The sequence below is a fragment of the Capra hircus genome, chromosome 8 (assembly GCF_001704415.2).
Source record: "Capra hircus breed San Clemente chromosome 8, ASM170441v1, whole genome shotgun sequence".
NCBI classification, from domain to species: Eukaryota; Metazoa; Chordata; class Mammalia; order Artiodactyla; family Bovidae; genus Capra; species Capra hircus.
The window spans coordinates 64,509,466-64,530,881 of record NC_030815.1 but is presented as its reverse complement, the minus strand read 5'-3'; the positions used below and the strand labels follow the sequence as shown (position 1 = coordinate 64,530,881).

General features: G+C 44.6%; 1 protein-coding gene, 1 long non-coding RNA gene and 1 pseudogene across 3 annotated transcripts in view; 1 reads left to right on the top strand and 2 right to left on the bottom strand.

Annotated features, from left to right (window-relative positions):
• Positions 1–5,006, bottom strand: part of NR4A3 (nuclear receptor subfamily 4 group A member 3) — a 41,967-nt gene extending 36,961 nt beyond the window's left edge. Inside the window, exons 1-2 of one of the 2 annotated variants that reach the window (XM_018052239.1) lie at positions 4,917–5,006; positions 1,462–1,635 (exon numbers count right to left, since the gene is read on the bottom strand). Coding sequence is in view for 1 of the 2 variants with exons in the window: in XM_018052238.1 (XP_017907727.1) it covers positions 340–370 (31 nt within the window). In the remaining variant the exon portion in view is untranslated. Of the gene's footprint in view, positions 1–339; positions 467–1,461; positions 1,636–4,916 lie in introns of those variants that run through there. The other variant, XM_018052238.1, reaches the window with a different exon arrangement.
• Positions 7,424–21,416, top strand: part of LOC106502417 — a 602,578-nt gene continuing 588,585 nt past the window's right edge. The window contains exon 1 of the long non-coding RNA XR_001918456.1: positions 7,424–7,519. This is a non-coding gene — a long non-coding RNA (uncharacterized LOC106502417). The remainder of the gene's footprint in view (positions 7,520–21,416) is intronic.
• On the bottom strand, positions 17,489–18,919 carry LOC108636569 (annotated as a pseudogene).

Here is a 21,416-nt window from a genome sequence, read left to right as displayed (position 1 = left end):
TGATAGAAAAGATAGGACCTCTAGAAAAGAAAACATTTTCTTAATAGATTTAGTTTCCCTCAGCCCCAAAGCACTGATATCTGGAGTACTTATTATTGTTCAGAGAGGTTGAACTAATGAGAAATCCCTAAGACATATTGGATCCAGTGGATAATGTATCTAATTATTTCCTCTCTTTTATGGCTAAATATAAATAGTAAACTGGGCAGTTTCTGGTGGTTGGTTTTTCTGAACCAAAGGAAAACCATGTGCTTAACGTCTCTTTGGAGTCTACGGTGTAAAAGGTGTGACTAATAGAAAAGCGAATACTTCACATTTCCTTTGACATCTTTCTCTTACCCACATTTCCAAATCTGATTGAGTCATACATGTATGGGATGAAATCTTGACTTGAAAAAAGGTGTTGAGGGCCTGTTGGAAGAAGCAGTGATGAGGAGAGGCCAGTTCAAGCCTCTATTTTCCAAGCAAGGCCCTACAAATGATCATTAGTTTCAAGTTAAAAGAGCACTTACCCTGTGAAATGAAAGGCTAGTCATTAAAAAAAAAAAAAAAAAGAACGTTGCCTGATGTTTCATTTGTTCTCTTCCCTTGGATTTCTCTATGACTCTTTTCTATCATTCTTCACCAGTCCCTACCTATTGTTCTTTATGACTTTCTGAGGTTTCCAGATAGAAGATGAGCTTGCTGGGACTGAGTTCTATCTCTTTGGCTAGGCACCTGGTATCCCTTTTTTGTTGTTTAATCGCTAAGTCCTGTCCAACTCTTTTGTGACCCTATGGACTGTGGACCCACTAGACTCCTCTGTCCATGGCATTTCCCAGGCAAGAATAGTGGAATGGGTTGCCATTTCCTCTTCCAGGGGGTCCTCCCAATCCAGGGATCCAACCATGCCTACTGCATTGGCAGGTGGATTCTTAACCACTGAGCCACCAGGGGAGTCCTTTACCAAATGCAAACAGAGGTGCTACAAGCTAAACCTGCAATCCTTTCTTTTGCCCAACTCAAATTTACTCCTTGGTTTTCAGCTCTTTACCTCTGAGCTTCAATAATCCAAATGTCTGCACTCAAATGATTTTGGTTTTATACAAACAAAAATGCTTTGTATTGTTCGAAATGATCCCATAACTCTTAAATGCCTTAGCATTTAAAGGAAAGCAAAAATGAAGACATTAAAATGTATAAAGAGATCCCAATCTATTGGTGTATGTGCATTTTTCTTAGGAAAAATATCTTTGAGAAATGCAACGCTTAATTTAATCTGGCTGCTCCACTAGGTAGCAACAGCGTGTGGTATCCAGAGGAGCTTCGTGCAAAGAAGCCACCTGTGCCGTGAAATTCGCGGCCAGCAGTCACTCACTGTCCTGGCGCTGGGTAAGTCCACCAGCCTGCTTGTGGGTGTGTGGCTCCCCCACCCACATCTCCCAGCCCGGGAAGAATAAGGGGTCGTGCCTTCAGACCTACCTGGAGGATATCTTGCGCGCTGAATGGTGGGGCTGGGGGTCTCTCCAGCGGAGGCTGAGAGTGGAGGAGGCGGGGACGTCCGGCTGGGTGAAGTGGCTGCGGTGCTGCCCGGCTCCGCTGAGGGTCCAGTCTCAGCGATGGGGCTTGCCGGGCTGCGCTCTTCCGCAGTAGGCTCTGAGGGGACGGGGGGCGGGCACCAGGAGAAAGGATAAAGGTCACAGTGAGACTATGCTGGGTCACCGAGGCCTGGACTGGGAGTACGGGGGTGGGGGTGGTAGGGATCTCTAGAAATGACAAAGAATTAAAAGGCTAAGAAAGCTATGTTTAAGGTGACCGGAGTCCCTGGGCAAAAGGCATCACAGAGTCGTGGGGGAGCCGAGGAAAGGTTGTCCGCACTCACGGCGGTTTTGTGGTTCTCGAACCCAGGCTAGAAAACGCGCAACCAGTTGTGGCCCAGAAATTAATCTGCCTGATCCCCTAAGTGGTTCCGAGCTAGCGATGTCAGGAAAACCGAAGAATGGGAACACTTGAGGAAAGAGTTCCGCCGGAATCGGAGTCTGTGAGCGTGTAGGAGCGGAAAATATTTTCCAATTTACCCGCCCCCACCCCTCAAATACAAATTTTACACGTTGCGTAGGAAATGCACAGGGTCCGGAACGAATGCATGAATGCCCCGAGGAATTAAGAAAGTCTGCGCTTTTCATTCTAAATGCTAATGGAGCTTCGCTTCTATTAGCGGCGAGTTTCGGGGTCCAGGGGTCAAGCAAACAAAAGGGCGCAGTGGAAATAGGCTGGCGCTGGAAGCACGGCACAAGGCTGTTGGCGTTTGCCGCTGCTGGTACCAGCGGAGGGAGGCCCCCTGAACCCACGGGCGGTATCCCAGAGAGTGGCGACTTCGAGGCTCAGGGTCACACGGCGACCCGGAGGGGGCACGACCCGGAGGGGGCACTCTCCAGAGGCCGCCGAGAGCGGCTCTGGGGCAAGTGTCTCTGCGCAAAGCCTTAGCGAAACTTTGTACCTGGAAGCGCATTTCGGTGGGCCTCGGGAAAGGATCCCATGGCCCCAGTTCAGTTCAGTTCAGTCGCTCAGTAGCGTCCGACTTTCCGGCCTATAGCGCCCCCTTTGCCCGGACCCACTCATAGCTATAAGAATGGGAACCCGCACCCGAAAACAAACCGCCAAAATCCCAAAAACCTCCGGCGTGCGCGGACCGCGGGTATCGAGTAAGTTTTGTCTCCTGCCGCCCCTGCGCCCGCGGCTTGCCTGAAAGGAAAGGGGATCGGAGCCCCCAGATCTGGGAAGCCCCTGACAGCCAGGAAGTGCGGGATTCCCTTGCCACCCCCACCCCCACCCCCACCCCCAGCTGATACTACAGAAAGCTTGCGCTCGCCCTAGCGCAGGATCTTCCCACGGCTGTAACGTGCGCTTCCCGTCCTTCCGCATCTTCAATGGGAGTCTCCTGCAACCTCCCACCACCTCCTCCAGGTGCCCACGTTCCCGCCCTTCTTTGGGGTCTTTCAAGCGGAGTCGTTCTCCAAGGATCGACCTCTGGCTAGGGTGGGTGAGGGAAGCGTCTCCCCAAGGAAGGGGAGGCTTCCCTCGCGCGCCCAGCGTTCGCGGGGGTGGGGTGGGGTGGGCAAGCCACACCACATCTCCTACAGCCGAGCCTAGTGCCCCTCGACTCTCTCCGCGCCCCTCTCTCCCCCCGCCCCGAAACGACTGGTTACCTAGGCAAAGCCTCCGCGCCTGGAAACACGTTGCTCCGCTCCCGCTCGCGGCCGCCGCGGCCGGGAACACGGAGCCTCGGGGTTGTAAATTAGGAAGAAATAACTACCTCTGTCAAAGCCCCTTTCTTTCTCGTAGGCAGACGAAAGGAACACCCCCGTGTTCCCCTCCCCGTGGTGGAGTGTGTGAAGGAAACCGTGAAACGCACCATTGTGACCGGGGCTCCTCCACGGAGTTTCCAACCCTGGGGAGCGGGGGCGGAGGTGGGGCGGGGGCAGCAGGAGTGGAGGAGAGGTCGACAGAAAGGGAAAGAGAGAGATTCTCAGAAAGACCGAGGGAGAGGAGGCGAACCGCGGGGGAGAGTTTCTGCGAGCGCAGGGTCCGAGGGAAGGGGGTAGGGTTGGGTGGGTGCGGGGGTGGGAGCGGGTGTGAAGGCTGCTGTGGCCCAAGAGGTATTTGATAGTCACATTATGAGCATCTTGTTAAGATAAGAGAACTCTAATAAACTCAAACTTCATTGACTGTGCTCAGAAACCATGTTGGGCAGCTTTTCCTTTACCCAACTCAGTTCTGTAAAATATCTCTCCTTCGTGGGAAAAGAAGATTCAGGATTGGGTTCGCGATGAAATGACTGAACGGCGCTCTTTACCTCTCTCCCGGCACTCTAGGGCTCTGGGATAATAGCCTGAGATTTCTGATTACCAAACTTCTTGCAGCTCTTCCCTTGAGACAGTCCGTGGGCACAACAGATAAATGACAATCTCCAAGAACGTTCTTTAGAATCAAGGGACAAATGCCTTCTACCTCACGATTGCCGCAAGCTTCCAACAGGTTTGAGAGGTGCCCTTGGAAATCAGTCTCCGCAAGCTGCACTTGCTTGACCGTTCTCCTCTTACCACCGAGAACTTTCATTTCTATAAAGAGTAAAACACTCCGAGCAACTTCTCCAAAAGCGCGAATTCTGTCAGTTAAAACATGTCTTACCCATACCAAGTCAAGGCCCAGAGGAGGGGGGGACACCGTCTCCACGCATGTTGGGGCACGGGGGTCGGCAATTACACCCGATTACCTACGAAGGGAAAAGTGTACACGGGCAAGTCGGCGACGCCAGGCAGACGTGCTTGGTGGAGCCCCAGGCTCATTTCAATACAATAAGCCACATTCCTACAATTACGCCCTCTTTCCTGAGATCCTCCGAACTCGGCTGCAAACTCCGGCCAGGTCCCCTTTCCTCCCAAGCTTCCTCCCAGTCAACCATCTCGGAGTCACCATTAGGTAGATTAACTTGGACCCACTGGAGCCCCTATTTCCAATCCTAGTTAAAAGGCAAGAAAATTACTGCCGTTCATCACAGGAGCTGCAACTCCCTGCCGCTGCCGCCGCCGCCGCCGCCTAGAGCATCATTACCATGACAACTAGAGCCGAAATACCCTGAATTACATCGCTGGAACTGCTACTGCACAAATCCCGGTCCTCGTCTTTGTTAGAGGCTTTTCGCCTCTTCGGGTAAGGAGAGGAATCCCACAAGCTCCGCAGGCCCGCTACCGGGAGGGAAAAGTTTCAGATCAGAACCCACCGGCGACTCCGCGAGCAAAGCCAGAGCGAGAAGGCTGGGGCTGGGGCGGGGGGGAACCCCAACTCAAAAAGTTGTCAATTTCAGAAGCTGAGCTTCCCAGCGCGCCAACTTTTTTAACAAGTCCCCCTATTAACTGAGCGAATCTCATACGTACTTGAATGCTGTGGCGGTTCCGTCTTTAGTGCGAGTTTCTAGAAAGCTGCCCCGAAATCTGCACTGGGGGGGAGTCAATGTTGCTGTCCCGGAAGGGCTGCGGTGTACAAGTCCAGCGGCTCCCAGAGGCAGTGAGCTGCTGGCAGGGGATGCTGCTATCCCGACTCATGGGAGAGCGCCGCCGAGGGGTTCCGCGGGCGTCCCGTCTCCGGCCGCGACCAGGGGATAGGATGCCGCTTCTGTTCCCACCTCCACGGCCACCGCCGGCGCTGTCAGCGTTGCAAAGTGAGCCCGGGAGGGGAGTCCGACTGCGGCGATGCGCTGCACCCGCGAGGGCGCAGGGCGAGAGGGGTGTGAGCGCACGGGAGAGAGTAGAGTGTGTGTGAGGAGCGTGTGTGCGCGCGTGTGTCTGTGTGTGCGAGTGAGGGAGCGGGTGTGAGCTTGTCTATGTGTGGGGAGCGGAGGAGGAGCAGGAGCTGGAGGGGTGGGGGGCGGGAGGCAGGAGACTCCGCTCTCCCGGCTGCGCGTTCGCTCGCTCTCTCGGCACGTCATTTATGCCACAGGAGCCCTAGCGCCCTCTCCATAGAGTGCCTGGAATGCGAGACGTCAATGTGACGCCATGGGACGCTACGTCACCCTCCTCCTCCCTCCTCTGGCCCAGTCGGTTCCGCGTGTGCGAGGGAGGGTGTGTGTGTGTGTGTGTGTGCATGTGCGAGCACGCGCGCGCGCGTTCCCCGGCCATTCGCAGGGCAGCACAATGGAAACTGTGCGGCGCAGCCAGTCCTGGCGCGGGGACCTTTCGGACTAGTGCTGCCAACCCCTTTGCAACCGCGCGGCTCGCCCGGTCGCGAGTCGGTAAGAGGGTGCAGCGGCCCGCCCGCAGGTCAGGCGGGACCGCCCAGCTGTCAGGCTCGGGTGGAGTAGAGTTGGAGGAGTGCTACTGGCACGCCTCCGAGGCTGCCCCGGGGCAGGGAGCCAGGGCGAGGGGGTAAGAAAGAGGACAGCTCTTCCGAAAGCGAAGGCTCCGCCAAACAGCTTCTCTGAGTGACCTGGCAGCCAGTGCAGGAGTCAGGCACCAGTCCGAAGACTCCCTGAGGTGCAGTTGCGCTTTCCCCAAGCAACAGCCTAAAGCTGTTTACGTCTCTCGTCTCTCTGGCTCTCGGTGCCTAGGCTTAATCCCTCTCCTCCTCCGGTCATTTGCTGGGTGCGTGTTTTGCACAGAGATACCGCTGGCTCTGGGAAGATAAGGTTTTCTTTCTTTACACTTAAGGTGTGAATTTCCTAACTGGATCTTATAACCCAATTTAGTGCACATCCACCATCCGCGCGTGCTGTAGCAGCAACTACTTAATGTGTGTAAAACAAACACACGTGTTGAACAGCTGAGCAGGTCTGACTGCTGCAAATCACCCTCTCCCGTCAGAAATGGAGCTCTCACTTTTTGCACTTTCACTTTTTGATGGTTGTAGATGGGCCTCCCCTCCACCTCCCAAATTAAACATTTCGAAATCAATCAACAGGATTTATTAGTCAGTCCTTCGTTAGGGGATTTGTTCTGGTCTCCCGAGACGCGTTTGTTATGAAATGGTGAGCTGAAAGCCTGGGAGATTCTGTTACGGAGAGCAGTTTCTTCCTGGAAGTGATGAATATAAGTGTGAATTTCTTGCTGAAAACAATAACAACATTTTATCAGAGTTAAAGTCCCCTAGCTCCATAAGTTGCAGCTGGATGAAAGCAACCACTTTAAGAAATGAATTTTTGAGGAGGAGAAAATATTTGAGTGAAACTATGCAGACAGACATGGTCCCCATGTGGTCCGCTTGAATCAGACGTGACATTAATATTTCTGACCTGTCACAATGTTTGCGTTTGTGTTGGGGGTAGGGTGGGGCGGAGCACACAATTCAGAATCGAAGGTTTGAGCTAGCACAAGAAACTTGAAAACAAAACTAAAGTTTTATATATGATCTGGGTATATTTCTTCGCCTCCACTTCCACTTCAGACAGGGTGGTGTGGAGAAGACCTGGAAGGGTGCTACGAAAGTTGACCTAGAGGACAGGAACAGAGTCTCTGCACTGCCACAGGTTCCAATCCAGTCTCGGAAGGAAGGAGGGCGCTGCTACACTGCATCCATTCAAAGACTGGCGGGTGGTGGGGGGAGCAGGACCTGGAGCCGCGCAGCACTGACGCACGCAAGGCGCGTGATTGACGCAGGCGATGTTACTAAATTCGGCGGTTGGCCCGGCCCCGCCGCCGGCGCGCGCCGCAGATAGCGGAGTAGGTTCCCCTCGGTCACCCCCGCCCCTTCTCCATTCAGCGCAGCGCCTGGGCGGGGAGAGGCGGGGCGGGGCGGGGCGGGGCCGGGTGCGCGCGGGGGCGGGGCGGGGCGGGGTGCGCGCGGCCGCGCTGGGATCCGGCCGCACCAAATATAGTCGGGCCTGGCTATTTTTAGCCGGGCCTCGGGCGCGAGCGCGCCGCGTGAGGGGGCGCCCTGACCCCGCGGGGAGTGCGGAGGGGGCGGGGGTGGAGGCGCCATCTTGGACTCGGCTCGACCCCGTCTGGTGACCGGCGACGCTGGGCCAGGCTCGGCGCAGGGGGTCGGGGTGAGTGGGTGTGAGCTGTGGGAGAGAGTGGGGCGCGCGGGCTGTGACGGGAGTGGAGGGCGAGTCAGGGCGCGGAGACCGCCATGAGGGGTGACTCGAGGGAGGGCCCGGGGCGCGCGGCCCGCGGGGCGTGCTCTGTTGTCGGCGGGTGATCCCCGTCCGTCACGGGCCCGGCCTTCCCGCCACCCGGCGTCCTCGCCAGCCCAGAGTCGCGTGGGGGCGGAGCCGCCCGCGGCCACCACTTCCTGAGAGCCGGGGATACCCCTCCCGGACGTCACGGAGGAGCCGAGGCGGCGGTGGCGGCCCGGGGCTCATCCTGCACTTGCATCACGGGTGCAGCAGCAGCTGCTCGGCTCCTTTGTGGCTTTTTCCCCTGTTGAGTAACTGCTTTGTTAACTGAAAATACCATGACGGGCCAGTGTGATCACCAGCTCCAGACCTCAAAGAAAGTGAAGTTGTCAGGCAAAAAGAGGGAGACTCCCCTAGCCGGCTGCGATGGTATCTGGTGGGTGGGTGTGTAGAGAAGCACTTGACAGTTTCCACGTATAACCTCTTGCCTAACTTTTCACCCCAGGAAGGTTTAAAAATACTTTTATTTCCATGCTGTAAAAATTTCATGTATTCTGCACCCTACCCATTCCCCCCTTCAATTTGGAATCGCGTGCAAGACTGGAATCACTCAAAAGGATAACTGTTAGGTACAGTTTTTAGGAAATAGGACATCTTTCAGTGAATTTGTTGAGTAAACTACGTTTTGTAAATGTTAATGTGTAAAACTTGTTAGTTAAGTTTGTTCGTACGACTTGGATTTCCTCCGTGACGGTTTCGATATTTTTATCTTAAAAAAAAAAAAATCCACCCCTAGCTGAATGTCTCCAGGTAAAGCATTTTTATCTTTGACATGTTGAGTGGATGTGACTTTCTGGACGCTTACGTTGGTTAATTATGTTCTCTCCTCGTCCCCTTCCCCCCTCTCCTGCCTTTTACATCCTTTTTCCCCTGAGTATCTGGTCACCAATCTTTGTTCCTTGACTACTTTGAGGCTGAGGCCTGTTGTCTGATTGCTCTGAACCAATCAGCTGTCTTAGTGCTCCTCTGGGTAGGAAGCTGAACTGACTGTTGGAGAGGTTCCAGTGGTCACTGATAAGTGGCAACATTTTTGCACTCAAATGGAAAGTCATGGAAGCAGAGACTAGGCTTTCTTATAAACTGGGACACCACTCCCTGCTTAAACCTAGGGCCCTAATCATATGCACTTCTTCAGATGACCTCAAACCAAGTGAATCTTTTTAGTCTTCTTTTTCAAATATCTGTTCCATACTGTTTCAAAAGTCTGATTTACTAAAAAAAAAAAAGGCATAATTTTCTGTAAGGCTTATGTAACTTGACCATTTTGGCGTACCTTTTTGATGACTTTTTAAAAAAATTAAATAAAACTACTTTATAATTAAATCTCTTTTGGGAAATCCAGTAGAATAAGACTATCTTAATCTGTGAAATGTTGAAAACTTAACCTGGTTTGGTCCTTTTTCTAGAAGAGGGACATTCATGTGTGGCCCAGTTTATACCCAAAGCAAAGAAAGCAGTTAGTTTCTGCTTTCATGATACTTGGTGGCAGCCAATCTGTTAAAAAACTCTATGGAGTAACTATTACACATTCACTGGATAATTACGTTTTGTTTGTTTTGATTATGTGGTTGTAGTCTGCAAGAAAGAAAGTGCTCTTTCTCTTGGAAAATAAAATATGTAATTTGAGGGAAATTTATTGTGTATGACATAAAGCAAATTCTTTAACAAAATATGATTTAAAAATTGCTTTAGGTGCTCTTCTGATTTAGCACTGATATGTATGTACATCTTGTTGATTTTGCTAATATGTAAAGATGATAAGGAGTCTTATTGATAAAAAACTTGAGTGAGGTAGAGTGAAATAAAAATTTCAAGCCAGAATTTGTTACTAAGGTGAAGATAGGAGGGAAAATTAGGAGACTTGTGTGTAAGTCCATGTTTTCCTGAATCATTATAGACGTTCTATACTACATTCAAGATACGTATATAAAATGTGGTAGCTTAGCATAACATTGACATATCCACTTAAATTACTCGGCTTATGAACGTGGGACAATAGTAGTATTCTGTCTGACCTGCCTGCATACTATCCCTTCTCTGTCAATTCTATTATTGCCAAATTATTCTTCCTCAAGTATGGCTTCTGTTATATCACTTTTTTTAAAGCTTATGCTAACTAACACCATAGGTTTAATAGTCTCTTCCAAACATATGAAATATAGGCCTTTGTTATATCACCCCGGGTTCAAAAGTCTTCAGCAGCTGGGTATTGTCTCCAAAATAAAACCCCAAAGTCTGCATACCTTGGTTTTTTTATTTCCATGTAATTTTCCTGTCCTAGTCAAACTGATATCCTCTCTGTGCTTCAGACATCCTTTTACCCTGCCACATTTGTTCATAATTTTCTTTTTTATGGAGTTCTCTTTGTCTCTGCTTATTGAACTCTTAAAACTAGCTCAAGAAATGAATTCTGATTGTGCTTTAGTCTTTCATAAAGTTCTTGTTTCACTGCTTTCTTTTTGTACTCTTGTGTATATTGCTTATTCCTCTGTCAAACTCTAAGCTTCAAAAGCATGCCTCATATATCTTCGAAATTCCTGTGGCTCCTAAGTCTAACAGAGATAGTAAATACCCATAAAATATTCCCCATCTTAATTTGAATATGAATAGAGAACAGCTATAATATAAGTAACCAATTATATGGATTAGGATATTCTAGGAATGAATGGACAAAATGATATCATACATTGGTTCTTTTCTTTACCTTAACTTTTAACACTTTTAATTGAATATACCTTGTCAAGATGCTCACCACAAGGCCAAACAGCTGCATGTTGATACAAGGAAATTGCAGCTTGACTTGTGTTATATCTGTGTAGGAAGATTTGCTATGATTTTTTTTTCCTTACAGACTTTTGGTTTGACTCTTCTATCATTTTCCCCTCTATTTGTACTTTCTCTTGTGCTGCTTCCTCTCAATGAAGAATGGACTGCTGTAGGTGAGGAAGTATTAATATCAACTTCTTTTGGGAAAATTTCTTAAGGTTCAGGAAACAGAACCATGGCACCTATGTATAGCCAGTTAAACATAAAAATTCTTGAATTTCTTATCTTTTCTAAAAAATATATAAGTAGATTTGTGTGACACTATGTATATGTTGAAGTAAGCTAGGCAAAGAGATTTTGAAATTTTGGTTTCTTAGAAGTTTTAGAAAGAGGCTCATGGGAATTTGAATATTAATATTTAACAAGGGAAAAGTAAATAATAAATCAGCATAGACTTTCTGTTACGGAAAATTTCAGAAAAGAGTAAAAGCCAGAGATGGCATGATTACTAATATTTAATCTCATTAAATAATATTTTTCACAGTGAGCGAGTGAAAGTTGCTCAGTCATGTCTGACTCTTTGTGATCCCAGGGACTGTAGCCAGCCACATTTCTCTGTCCATGGAATTCTGCAGGTGAGAATTCTGGAGTGGGTAGCCATTCCCTTCTCCAGGGGATCTTCCCAACCCAGGGACTGAACCCAGGTCTCCCCCTTTGCTGGCGGATTCTTTACTGTCTGAGCCACCAAGGAAACCCCATTAGTACTAATAGGACAGGCTTGCAGTCTGTTTGAAAAGATAGCTTATTTCTTAGTCATGTTTTTCGCCAGTTGCTGGTAAACTCTGAAAGCCTACAGTAATTTGGGGGAGAAAAGTTATTACTCATATCTGATAAATAAATTCAGGATATTATTTAGGGCTATGAAATAAGATCTGCATTTTATCTTAGATTGATGGATGAAGTAAGTATCTCCCCACATGTAACTACATAGCCCTTTACTATCACCCAACTCCAGGAAAAAAAAAAAAAAGATTGCCTCACATGTACAAGGTCAGTCCTTCAGCATATTCTCCAAGAGTGGGATGCTGTATTTTACAGAGTATTAGATTGCTTCTCAGAGGCCTGGGACTGGTTTTGCTGCTGTGAAAATGCCCATCCTTTGGTAAGTTAAGTAATCTTTTGGGGGACGTAAGTGTCATCATCTGTAAAATAATAATGTTGGGCTTATGATGTGATCTTTAAGGATCTTTCAGTTTCTGAGGTTGAATGCTTGTGTCAGCTCTGACCTAGCCTCTTGTCACTACCTGATTGCTGTAGTCAGGTGGCTCAGAACTCTTTTGTATACTGTACGAGTAGCAGTAGTAGTAGTAGTAGTAGTAGTAATAATAATAATATCGTGCTTAACATTTTTGGCCTATGTGGTAAATAACTGTAGCCATTGAGTGAGATCTTGGTGACCTGAGAGAGTTAATGGACTGCCAGCTTCACAGCCTTATTTTGTCCACAAAGTGAAAACAAGCAGAAACCTGGATAGTCCAAAAGTCATTTTATATTTAGCTTTGGAATTTGTTTTTTTTTTCATTCATTTGAATATGGATGAATCACAAATTCACTTCATACAAATTAATAAACTTTCATTGGAATAGACACTGTTGTTTGCTCCTCCTGTTCCTTTCTGATTCTTACTGCATGCTAAGCATAAATCATTTCTTCTTAAATGTAGTAGCTAAGGCGAAACTGTCCTTTTTGCTTTTTCCTAGAGAAGGACTGGTGATGGTGGGCTTGTAAGTCTTTATATTTTCTTTTAGAGTGTAAATAGATAAAGTGAAATATTGAGAAAGCAGATCAAAAGTAAAGTACCACATAGGTATTAAGTTGGAAAAATGTTAGCAAATCAGGCAGGAAGAATTCAATAAATTCTGTTTGCACACTTGTTAGATTTTCAGTTGGATACATTTTTATGGATAAATAAATGCACACACGCTAAGTCGCTTCAGTCGTGTCCATCTCTGTGCGACCCCATGGACAGCAGCCCACCAGGCTCCTCTGTCCGTGGGATTCGCTAGGCAAGAGTACTGGAGTGGGTTGCCATTTCCTTCTCCCTTATGGATAAGTAAGAGCTGACTTTATAGGCATTGGGAAATAGCCAAATTTTAACACATTGCAGGTTTATGTATTATCTGAGTTAGCTTTGAATAGTAAAAACATGGTTTGCCCATTAATTTTAAATGCCTCTTCTACGTATTTAGGTATCTGATTTACTACTTGAATCGTGTAATTAGTAACTAATTCTAATTTTTACCATAATACATTTTTCATTATTTCCTCCTCATGTTTATAGTTCACTACTGGAAAAATTCTTCCCTGACATCTGTTCTGAATTAGTTCCCTTTTTAAGTTTTCTTATTTTATCAATTGTAGTGATGAGAATATGAAGCCATATTTTAACTTTAGTACAATTCCTCATTATTTATAATTTCTAAAAATGATTGTCTTATTTAAATTCACAAGCTGTCATTGATTTCACTTTTTAAAAAAATAATAGGATAACCTGTATACATTTTGAAATCTATTTGCCATAGTTTCGTAGCACTTTATAGTTGTCAGTTAACTTTTAGCGACTTTTTCTTTTTTAAACTTTTCAGCTTCTGTTTATCTCAAAAATCTTTTAAAATGCCATTTTGTTTAAATTATTTTGGACATATTTATTTGGGGGGATGAGTTTATTGAGCCCGTGGAGAAGTTCTTGGCACAGATTAGGTGTCCTGTAAACATATGATGAATGAATGAAAGCAGTTTTCAAGAAACTTTATTCAAAATACTGTTTCCTTTATTGTAACCAGCCTTGTGGCCTTATTTGCTTTTCTCAGAGGGTTTCACTTGGGATCAGCCTGTGAGCAGCAGAGAAGGCCTGCTGTTCATCACTGTGTTGCTGCCTCTGTGCTGCCCTTCCCTCCATTGCAGCTGCCCACCTGAGGGCAGCACCCCTGAATCACAGCACTCTGTGACATCTGTGTTTGAACTGACAAATTCAAGTACCCTGTGGAATTATATCACCTTTGATCCTGAACCGTCTCAAGAGTTAACCTCTGGCTTATCTCTTTATCTCGATGTGACACTTTTGCCCCGATCTTTCACACGATGGTATCCTTCCCTCTTTTCTTTAGTGTCTCTGCCTTGGTTTATATAACCTGTTCGTTGGTAAGTTCTTCTCTTCTCCATATCATGTTTCCTTCTGTAACATTCATTGTGCTTTGAATTTGAAGTTCAAGGCCTCCGTCACTTGTCTACCGTCTATAACCCGTAAATGGAGGGGTGCGAATGTAGAATATTATCTAGTAACTCAAGCTATATTTTCTAAACATTTACTATATTAAACTTTAAGATTTAACTTTTGCAAAGGAAATGCATCCACATGAGTCTACAATATGTTTTAAAATAAAAGGTTTCTCTTCCACTTCTTTCCACCATCTACTCAATTCCTCTCCTTTCAGAGTTTTAAAATTATATCCAAGTCAATACAAATATAAATTCTGTTCTGCTTTCCTTTTTTTATACCAGTGAAAGCATATGCGTATTATTCGGCTCTTTTCACAAAACAGGGTGTTTTGGTGTTCTTTACATAACAATGGAGAAATATATGAAGTATATTTCACTTTAACAATATGTCTTAGAGATCTCTTGCATGTTGTTGTGTGGATATAGGATCAGTACCATAATGATTGACATTTGGGAAATTTTCAGTCTTTGCTATTAGAAACAGTACTGCAGTGTTACATAAATTATTTCACACTTGTGCAAGTATTTTTGTAGGATAAATTGCTGAAAGTGGAATTGCTGGTCAAAGAGTATATCTCATAATAGTTTTATAGGTACTGCCAATTTGTCCTTCACAGAGGCAGTTTATATTCCCACCTGAGTCTAAGAGCACCATGCTACCTATCTTCTTGCCAACAAAATGTGTTCTTGAACTTTGGGATTTTTTTCCAATCTCATAGGTGAAAATTATTATCTTAGTGTGCTTTTAATTTTATTTCTTTTTATGAGTGAGTTTGAATATTTTTTCATATGTTTGAAATATTTTTGTATTTCCTTTTCTGTGAAGTATCTCATATTCTTTGCCTTTTGGGGGGGGAGTCATTTGAACATCAGTTTGTGGTTGATGTTTATAATATGGAGGTTTGCAAAGTGAATTGCAATACCCCCTTACCCCCAGTTTGTTATTGGTCTTTTTTCTTTGCTTGTGGTGTTTTTGCCAGGTAGATTTTTTCCTAAGCCGTAGTTGAATTTGTCAGTCTTACCTTTGATGACTTTTGGATTTTCTGTCCTAGTTAGAAAAGCCTGTCCCTTGACAAGGTTATAACTGCCTTCTACTACTGCTTTTATGGCTTCTATTTTACACATAAGTTTTGTGGTGTGTTTTTCTTAGTGTATGGTGTGAGAGATAGGTCCAAATTAATTTTTTTTTCCAAGAGGCTACTCACTTGCCCCAATACCATTTGTGACTAGTCCCTCTTTACGTTGTTTTACTTCTTACTAGAAACAGATTGATTCATATGCCTTGTTTTTTCACACCTGCTTTGCTGTGACTGAATGTAAATGCAGTTCTCTGTTTTCCTTCCTAGAGAATACCTTCTTTAATGGCAAAGATGTCTTTGCCTTCCACCCCGCTACCTCTCTACTTACCTCAGCTACACCAGCAGCTTGGCAGCCAGTTAATACTTGAATGAATACAGGTTTCTAAGAAAGCTCTCCAGGATTTTCCATTGAGCAATAATGGACTAAAAAGAAATCTTAACTATAATCGGGTTCCTTTGAAGATTGTTCAAACCAGAGAGGGCTCTAGCCATGCTAATCAGCTGTTCCAGAAGTTGAAACCCACTACCTGGGTATTTTATTCCTGAGGCAGTCCAGTTCAGGTTGCTTCTTTCTGTGCAAATTCGCATCATTTGCCACCTCTGCTTTTTCTGACAGTTTGGGATATTACTGTCTATAATTTGGGAGAGGGAACCATAATATGCCTAGGAAGTGGTTTGGATTCCCCGTCATGCAGTAGTCAGCTCCAGAACCTCATTTACTGGGAAAGTGACTGTGAATGAATAATTTGGGGAACATGCCTCCTCAGTTTGAACCCCAAACAGATTATAAAGTTTTTTTATTTCATCTAGGGAACCTAGGGAAAATCCAGTATTGTTCCTAGGGGAGCGTGTCCAAACAAGCAGCTGAAACTGAATTTACCTGATATGCATACTAGCACTTTCTAAGTTATTTGGGCTAGTTTTATAGCTCCTTGATAGACATTTCCTTCTACTTTAAACCATTGCCCTTGGCGATGTTTCTGTTTCAGACTTGCCTGTTCTTATTAATGAACCTTTTGGGGAGCCTATTTCTTATCTCTGCCTTCAGACTTCCCCCCTAATGCTGGTAGTATACTCTGTCCAACACCAATTTATCTTAAAATCATTTTGGCCAAAATCAGTTTTATCCAAATACAACTTAGTTGAAAGCAAACTAGTCAACTGGAAAATTTGGTTAAAACAATTATTTAGTAGAAAGTGAATATGCTAAGTTAGAAATTTTTGAATAGTAATACTTTTAGTATACTATGAGTTGTTTAAATACTTTTGGTCGTTTTTCTAGAGATTTGTCTAATTTTTCTTCTTTTATATTTCAAATTAATTTTCAACTGCAGGAGCACTATGTTGCTTATGATACCAAAAGATTAAAACAACCTAGCTGCCCAACAATAGCATAGTTGGACAGACTTGATCTCAACTAAAAGTCAGTAAGAGGTTAATTGGAACAATCAAAACATTGAGCGATAAGATAAAAACATGTTTCCTTTATTGCTTTTTTCCCCTCATTAAAATGGCAGTGCATATGTGGTACAGGACACTCAGAAAAATGTAGATAAGGAGTAGAAGGACAAAAGGAAAAAAAAAGCCATAAATTATAATTTACCAAAGAATAATTACTGTTGTCCTTTCCTCTCTTTTCAAGTGCATTTTATATACATAAACTCTGAATGCTGCTTGTAATTTGCCATTATTTAAGCATTCTGCAGCTATTGGTTCGTCATCTTTGTCCAGTTTTAGACTTTGGTTCCTTTCTACCTTTTGACCTGCAACTGTGGGCCAGTCCACCTTAACTGAAAATAGACTGCCATTCTCTTTTTCCTTTAGTCCCTGAAGCCTGCTGAGGTCTATCACTAGCCTGGGCCCCAAAGACCCCCCCCTGCTTTCTTTAAGTGAGACAGTTTATAAATTAAGCGATTCTGTCCATCATTTCTGTGTATTTACAAAAGGGTCCCTGTGGAACTCTGATCATCTACAAAATAATTTTCGGTGTTCATGCTTCATGCTTACTGTATATTATGTGTATATATGTAAACTAGATGAAAGTTATAAAGAGGAACTAGATTGGGTCCTGACTAAAATAAAGATAAGGCAGAGAAATCCATTTATCATTGAAGGGAAATTATTTAAATAGATTTTCTCTAAATCAAGGCTGGCAGATACATGTTGTGTGTTATGCCCAAGCTCTAGTACATAGTAGACATCACTGATCAGTCACAGTACTGTTACTCATTGGATCCAAATTCAGCTTTGGATCTTTCTTGAAATGGGATTCTAGGCAGATGTACCTACTGGAGTTGCTGTAACAAAACTATTTACCATTTTTGCTATAAGATAATTGCATTGAAGTTTTTTTTTTTTTTTTTGAAGGACAATAGCATGTGCCTTTATTTATAATGGAAGGAGGGATGAATGTGAAAAAATGCTTGAAATTGGTATATTTTGCATTGATGACATTCCTTAAAGTCTTGAGAATGTAGAAAAGAATTCGGCAAAAATCACTGTGTGATCCATGGGTACTTCTTCTTTAATAGAGAAGAAATTAACCATTCATACTTGAGAGACTACAGAAGGAAATTAACTTAATCTTGCAATTCTAGAATCCTTCACAATAAGGAATTCTTAAGTTCTCATAGAGTGAAGGGGAAAAAAGGGGAGAGAGAGAACATTTAGAACAGTGTTTTCCAAATTTGGCTATTTTCAGAGATGTATTTTTGGGAGAGGGGGATACAAATTTTCCATGCAACATTTAGATTTTTATGTTTTTCTTTTGTTTGTAATCTAAACAATACATGCTTGTTCAGGATTCTCTGGATACCATCTGACGTAACATTGTTGCCATATGATCAGGCATCTAGATTTAGACCTCTGATCCCTGTAGCACAGAGTGTGGACCAACAATGTCTAACTTTTTATATGGCATCTCTCAGATTGGGTGCTCAGCCCCCTCACAGAACTGTTGAACATTTCCTATGAGATCTGTGAGTTGTCAAGGTTCAGGACAGTGGTTCACAGCAGTGACTGTCAAAGTAGGAGGTGGTGAGGTGGGGTGGGGGTGGTGGCCTGGGAGACACCTTTTGAAAAAACACATTCAAAATACCTATTGATTTCATAATACAAATTCTAGGAAGTCAAACTCAACAAAATAATTTTCAGGCAGTAGCGGAAAACAAACTCTAGCTTCATCTTCGGGGACCTGAGATATACTTGGTTGAGAAACACTGGAGTTAGAGGTAGCAGCATCCCAGCACAAGGAGAACACTTGCTAAGAACATGTGCCACAGAGATTTGGATCAGTGAGTGAATCCTAAGCATATCTTGTCATGTTCCTTTGGAACCCAAAGGCCAATCCACATGAAGTACGAGACATCCATCAGACTGCTCAGACCTGTTATTTTGGGCAAGTTGGTCCATTTTTAAATACTGAGTCAAAATAAGCGGTTTTTTGCCTTCCAAAATGCCCCTCCCCCTTTATTGAGGTTAACATATTTCAGAATTTTAAGTAAACCATTGCTGTAGCTGGGTAAAGTCGCCCCAGGTCCATCCTCCAGGAACTGCGGCTGTTATCTGCAATGCCATCCATCCCTCAAGGGGGTTATCAGCCTGGGTCTGCTCTGTAATTATTGCAGAGCTCCAATTTGCTTTAGCCATGTCAGCAGTTCTTGTCTCTCATGCATATTTACTAGATCAATGCATCCACCTATGTACTCGTTACCAATGAAGACCCGAGGTACCGTTCTGGCTCCTGTCAGCTGTTCCAAGTAATCTTGAATTTCGTTGATGTTACCGTTGGCTGTGATACCAGCAAATTCCAAAGGTGCTTGTTTGAAGGGCAGTTGGCTGAGGAACTCCTGCGTCCTTCTGCAGTAGGGGTAGGTGGGCTTGATGAACATGACCACCTTCCCAGGCTGGATCTTGCTGTTCACAAATGCTTGAGCCATGCTGTCAGGCTGCTGCCTCTCCGGGAGGACACCTCGATTGCAAATATTGCTTGGGAGTGAAGGTTTTTTTTTTTTTTTTAAATAGTAGATAGACCAAGAAAATCATCATAAAATGTTTTAAAACTGATTAAAAAATTTTAGGATGGCAGGTATGGAATGTGAGCAAAGAATAATTATTCGAATTTTGGGCAAAGCACATGCCTCGTTAAGATCTTGGAAGCAACACAATAAGTTAATAGATTTGTTATGGAGTGAAAATGGTGTCACAGTAATACTCATCATCAGAACTTGCCCATAGTACGGTCATGGTGATTGACTGCTGCTGCTGCTGCTGCTGCTAAGTCACTTCAGTTGTGTCCGACTCTGTGCGACCCCTAGACGGCAGCCCACCAGTCTTTGCTGTCCCTGGGATTCTCTAGGCAAGAACACTGGCGTGGGTTGCCATTTCCTTCTCCAGTGTATGAAAGTGAAGAGTGAAAGTGAAGTTGCTCAGTTGTGTCTGACTCTTCGAGACCCCATGGATTGACTACCAGCTTTCATTCTATTCTAGATGATTAGTCTAAGCAGTGATGGTTAATCCCATTTCATCTGCTAATGAAGAGTTAGAGTTGGTCTGTAACCTATTTTGTTCAGTGAGATGTGACGGGAAGTCTGAAGGAGGGTCAGGGTGCATCTGGAAAATGGTTTCTTGACCCTAAAAAGAGATAAAGAGATAGTGCCTTTTCTTCCTCTTACGCTGTTATATCTGAATATGATGGCTAGAACTGCACAAGACATCTTAGGGTAGTGAAAGAAACTAGCTTAGCAGGAAGCTGATCTAGAAGATGGCAGAGCAGAGAGAGGAAACCTGAGCTCTTGATGACCTTACTGAACTGCTGATTGTATTGTGCTTGGTCTGCCTTATGTCTGAACTTCCAGTTCTGTGAGATAATACAGTTCCTTATTGTGTAAGCCAGCATGAGCTGGGATTTTGTCACTTGCAGCCAAAAGCATTCTGAGTGGTATACTCACTTTGTCCCAGGCAGATTCATGGCAGCTGGTTTTGATTTGATTTTGATAGATCTCCTTTTATTGAGGCTCTGCTCTCCCCCTCTTAATGGCTTTAGAAAGTGGATGCAGCTTTTAACCAGCCAGCTCTTGCCTCAGTTTTCTCTAAGGGGCTCTGCGTTAGACCAGGGTTCTTCACAGAAAGCAGCAGGGAATCCACCAGCACCTGCCATCTCTTCTGGAGCCTTTTGGATCCTTTGACTGTCTGATGATGTGACTGCTTTTTTATCATTCATTTGTTCTTTTTCCTGATTCTGATTTCTCGATATGTTTTAGTCCCTGTTCTTGAGTACTTTGCATCTTATGCCTCACCTCAGGTTTCTTTAATAAATTTATTTTCCTCTCTTCCTTCTCCCCTGAGCCTCTCTTCCTTTATCTCTCTCATCCATTCCTGTCTCATTTTGTGACTTCATGGCAGGTAGGGGCTAGTCTAAGATGTATATAGTCTTTGCCAGAAATGGTAGTGAGTTAAGTAGTCACACTTAACTTAAGATCATGGCATCTGGTCCCATCACTTCATGGCAAATAAATGGGGAAACAGTGGAAACAGTGAGAGATTTTATTTTGGGGGCTCCAAAAATCACTGCACATGGTGACTGCAGCCATGAAATTAAAAGATGCTTGCTCCTTGGAAGAAAAATTATGACCAACCCAGACAGCATATTAAAAAACAGAGACATTAGTTTGCCAACAAGGGTCTGTCTAGTCAAAGCTTTGGTTTTTCTAGTAGTCATGTATGGATGTGAGAGTCGGACTGTGAAGAAAATTGAGGGCCAAAGAATTGATGCTTTTGAACTGTGCTGTTGGAGAAGACTCTTGAGAGTCCCTTGGACTGCAAGGAGATCCAACCAGCCCATCATAAAGGAGATCAGTCCTGGGTGTTCATTGGAAGGACTGATGTTGAAGCTGAAACTCCAATACTTTGGCCACCTGATGCAAAGAACTGACTAATTGGAAAAGACCCTGATGCTGGGAGGGATTGGGGGCAGGAGGAGAAGGGGATGACAGAGGATGAGATGGCTGGATGGCGTCACTGACTCAATGGACATGAGTTTGAGTTAACTCCGGGAGTTGGTGATGGACAGGGAGGCCTGGTGTGCTGCAGTTCATGGGGTCGCAAAGAGTCAGACACAACTGAGCGACTGAACTGAACTGACACATAGCTGTTTGCTCTAGACTAGTATGGCAAATAGTAAGACTAGGTCAGTCCTCAGTCCATTTTCTCATCTAGGGCCTTTTACTCATGGCATGGTACAAACAACACCTGAAATGTCTAGGGGTCGAGGCTTGTGAGTCTTCATTATGGGTTCACTATTTGCTACCTGAAAACTTGGGCAAGTCACTTAAAGAGACTGAGTATTTTCTTTAGAATTTGTTATTAATTGTTCAGTTTTTTCCCAGTAGTTTTTATGGGGATTCAAATGAAATAATGTGAACATGGCAAATGAAAAAAGAATTTTTTCCTGAAAAAGAATAAGCAGTCTTGGTTGGATTTTCTGTTTTGTTGTTGTTTTTTTTTTTTTCCCCGCCAGATAAACTAATGTCAAAGTCTCTAGAATCAACTCTGTGTAGCTTGTTAGCATGTTCATAAAAAGGCAATGAAATATGACATGAGACATAATTATACAAGTAATCAGGGGTTGAAGTTGATATTTTAGT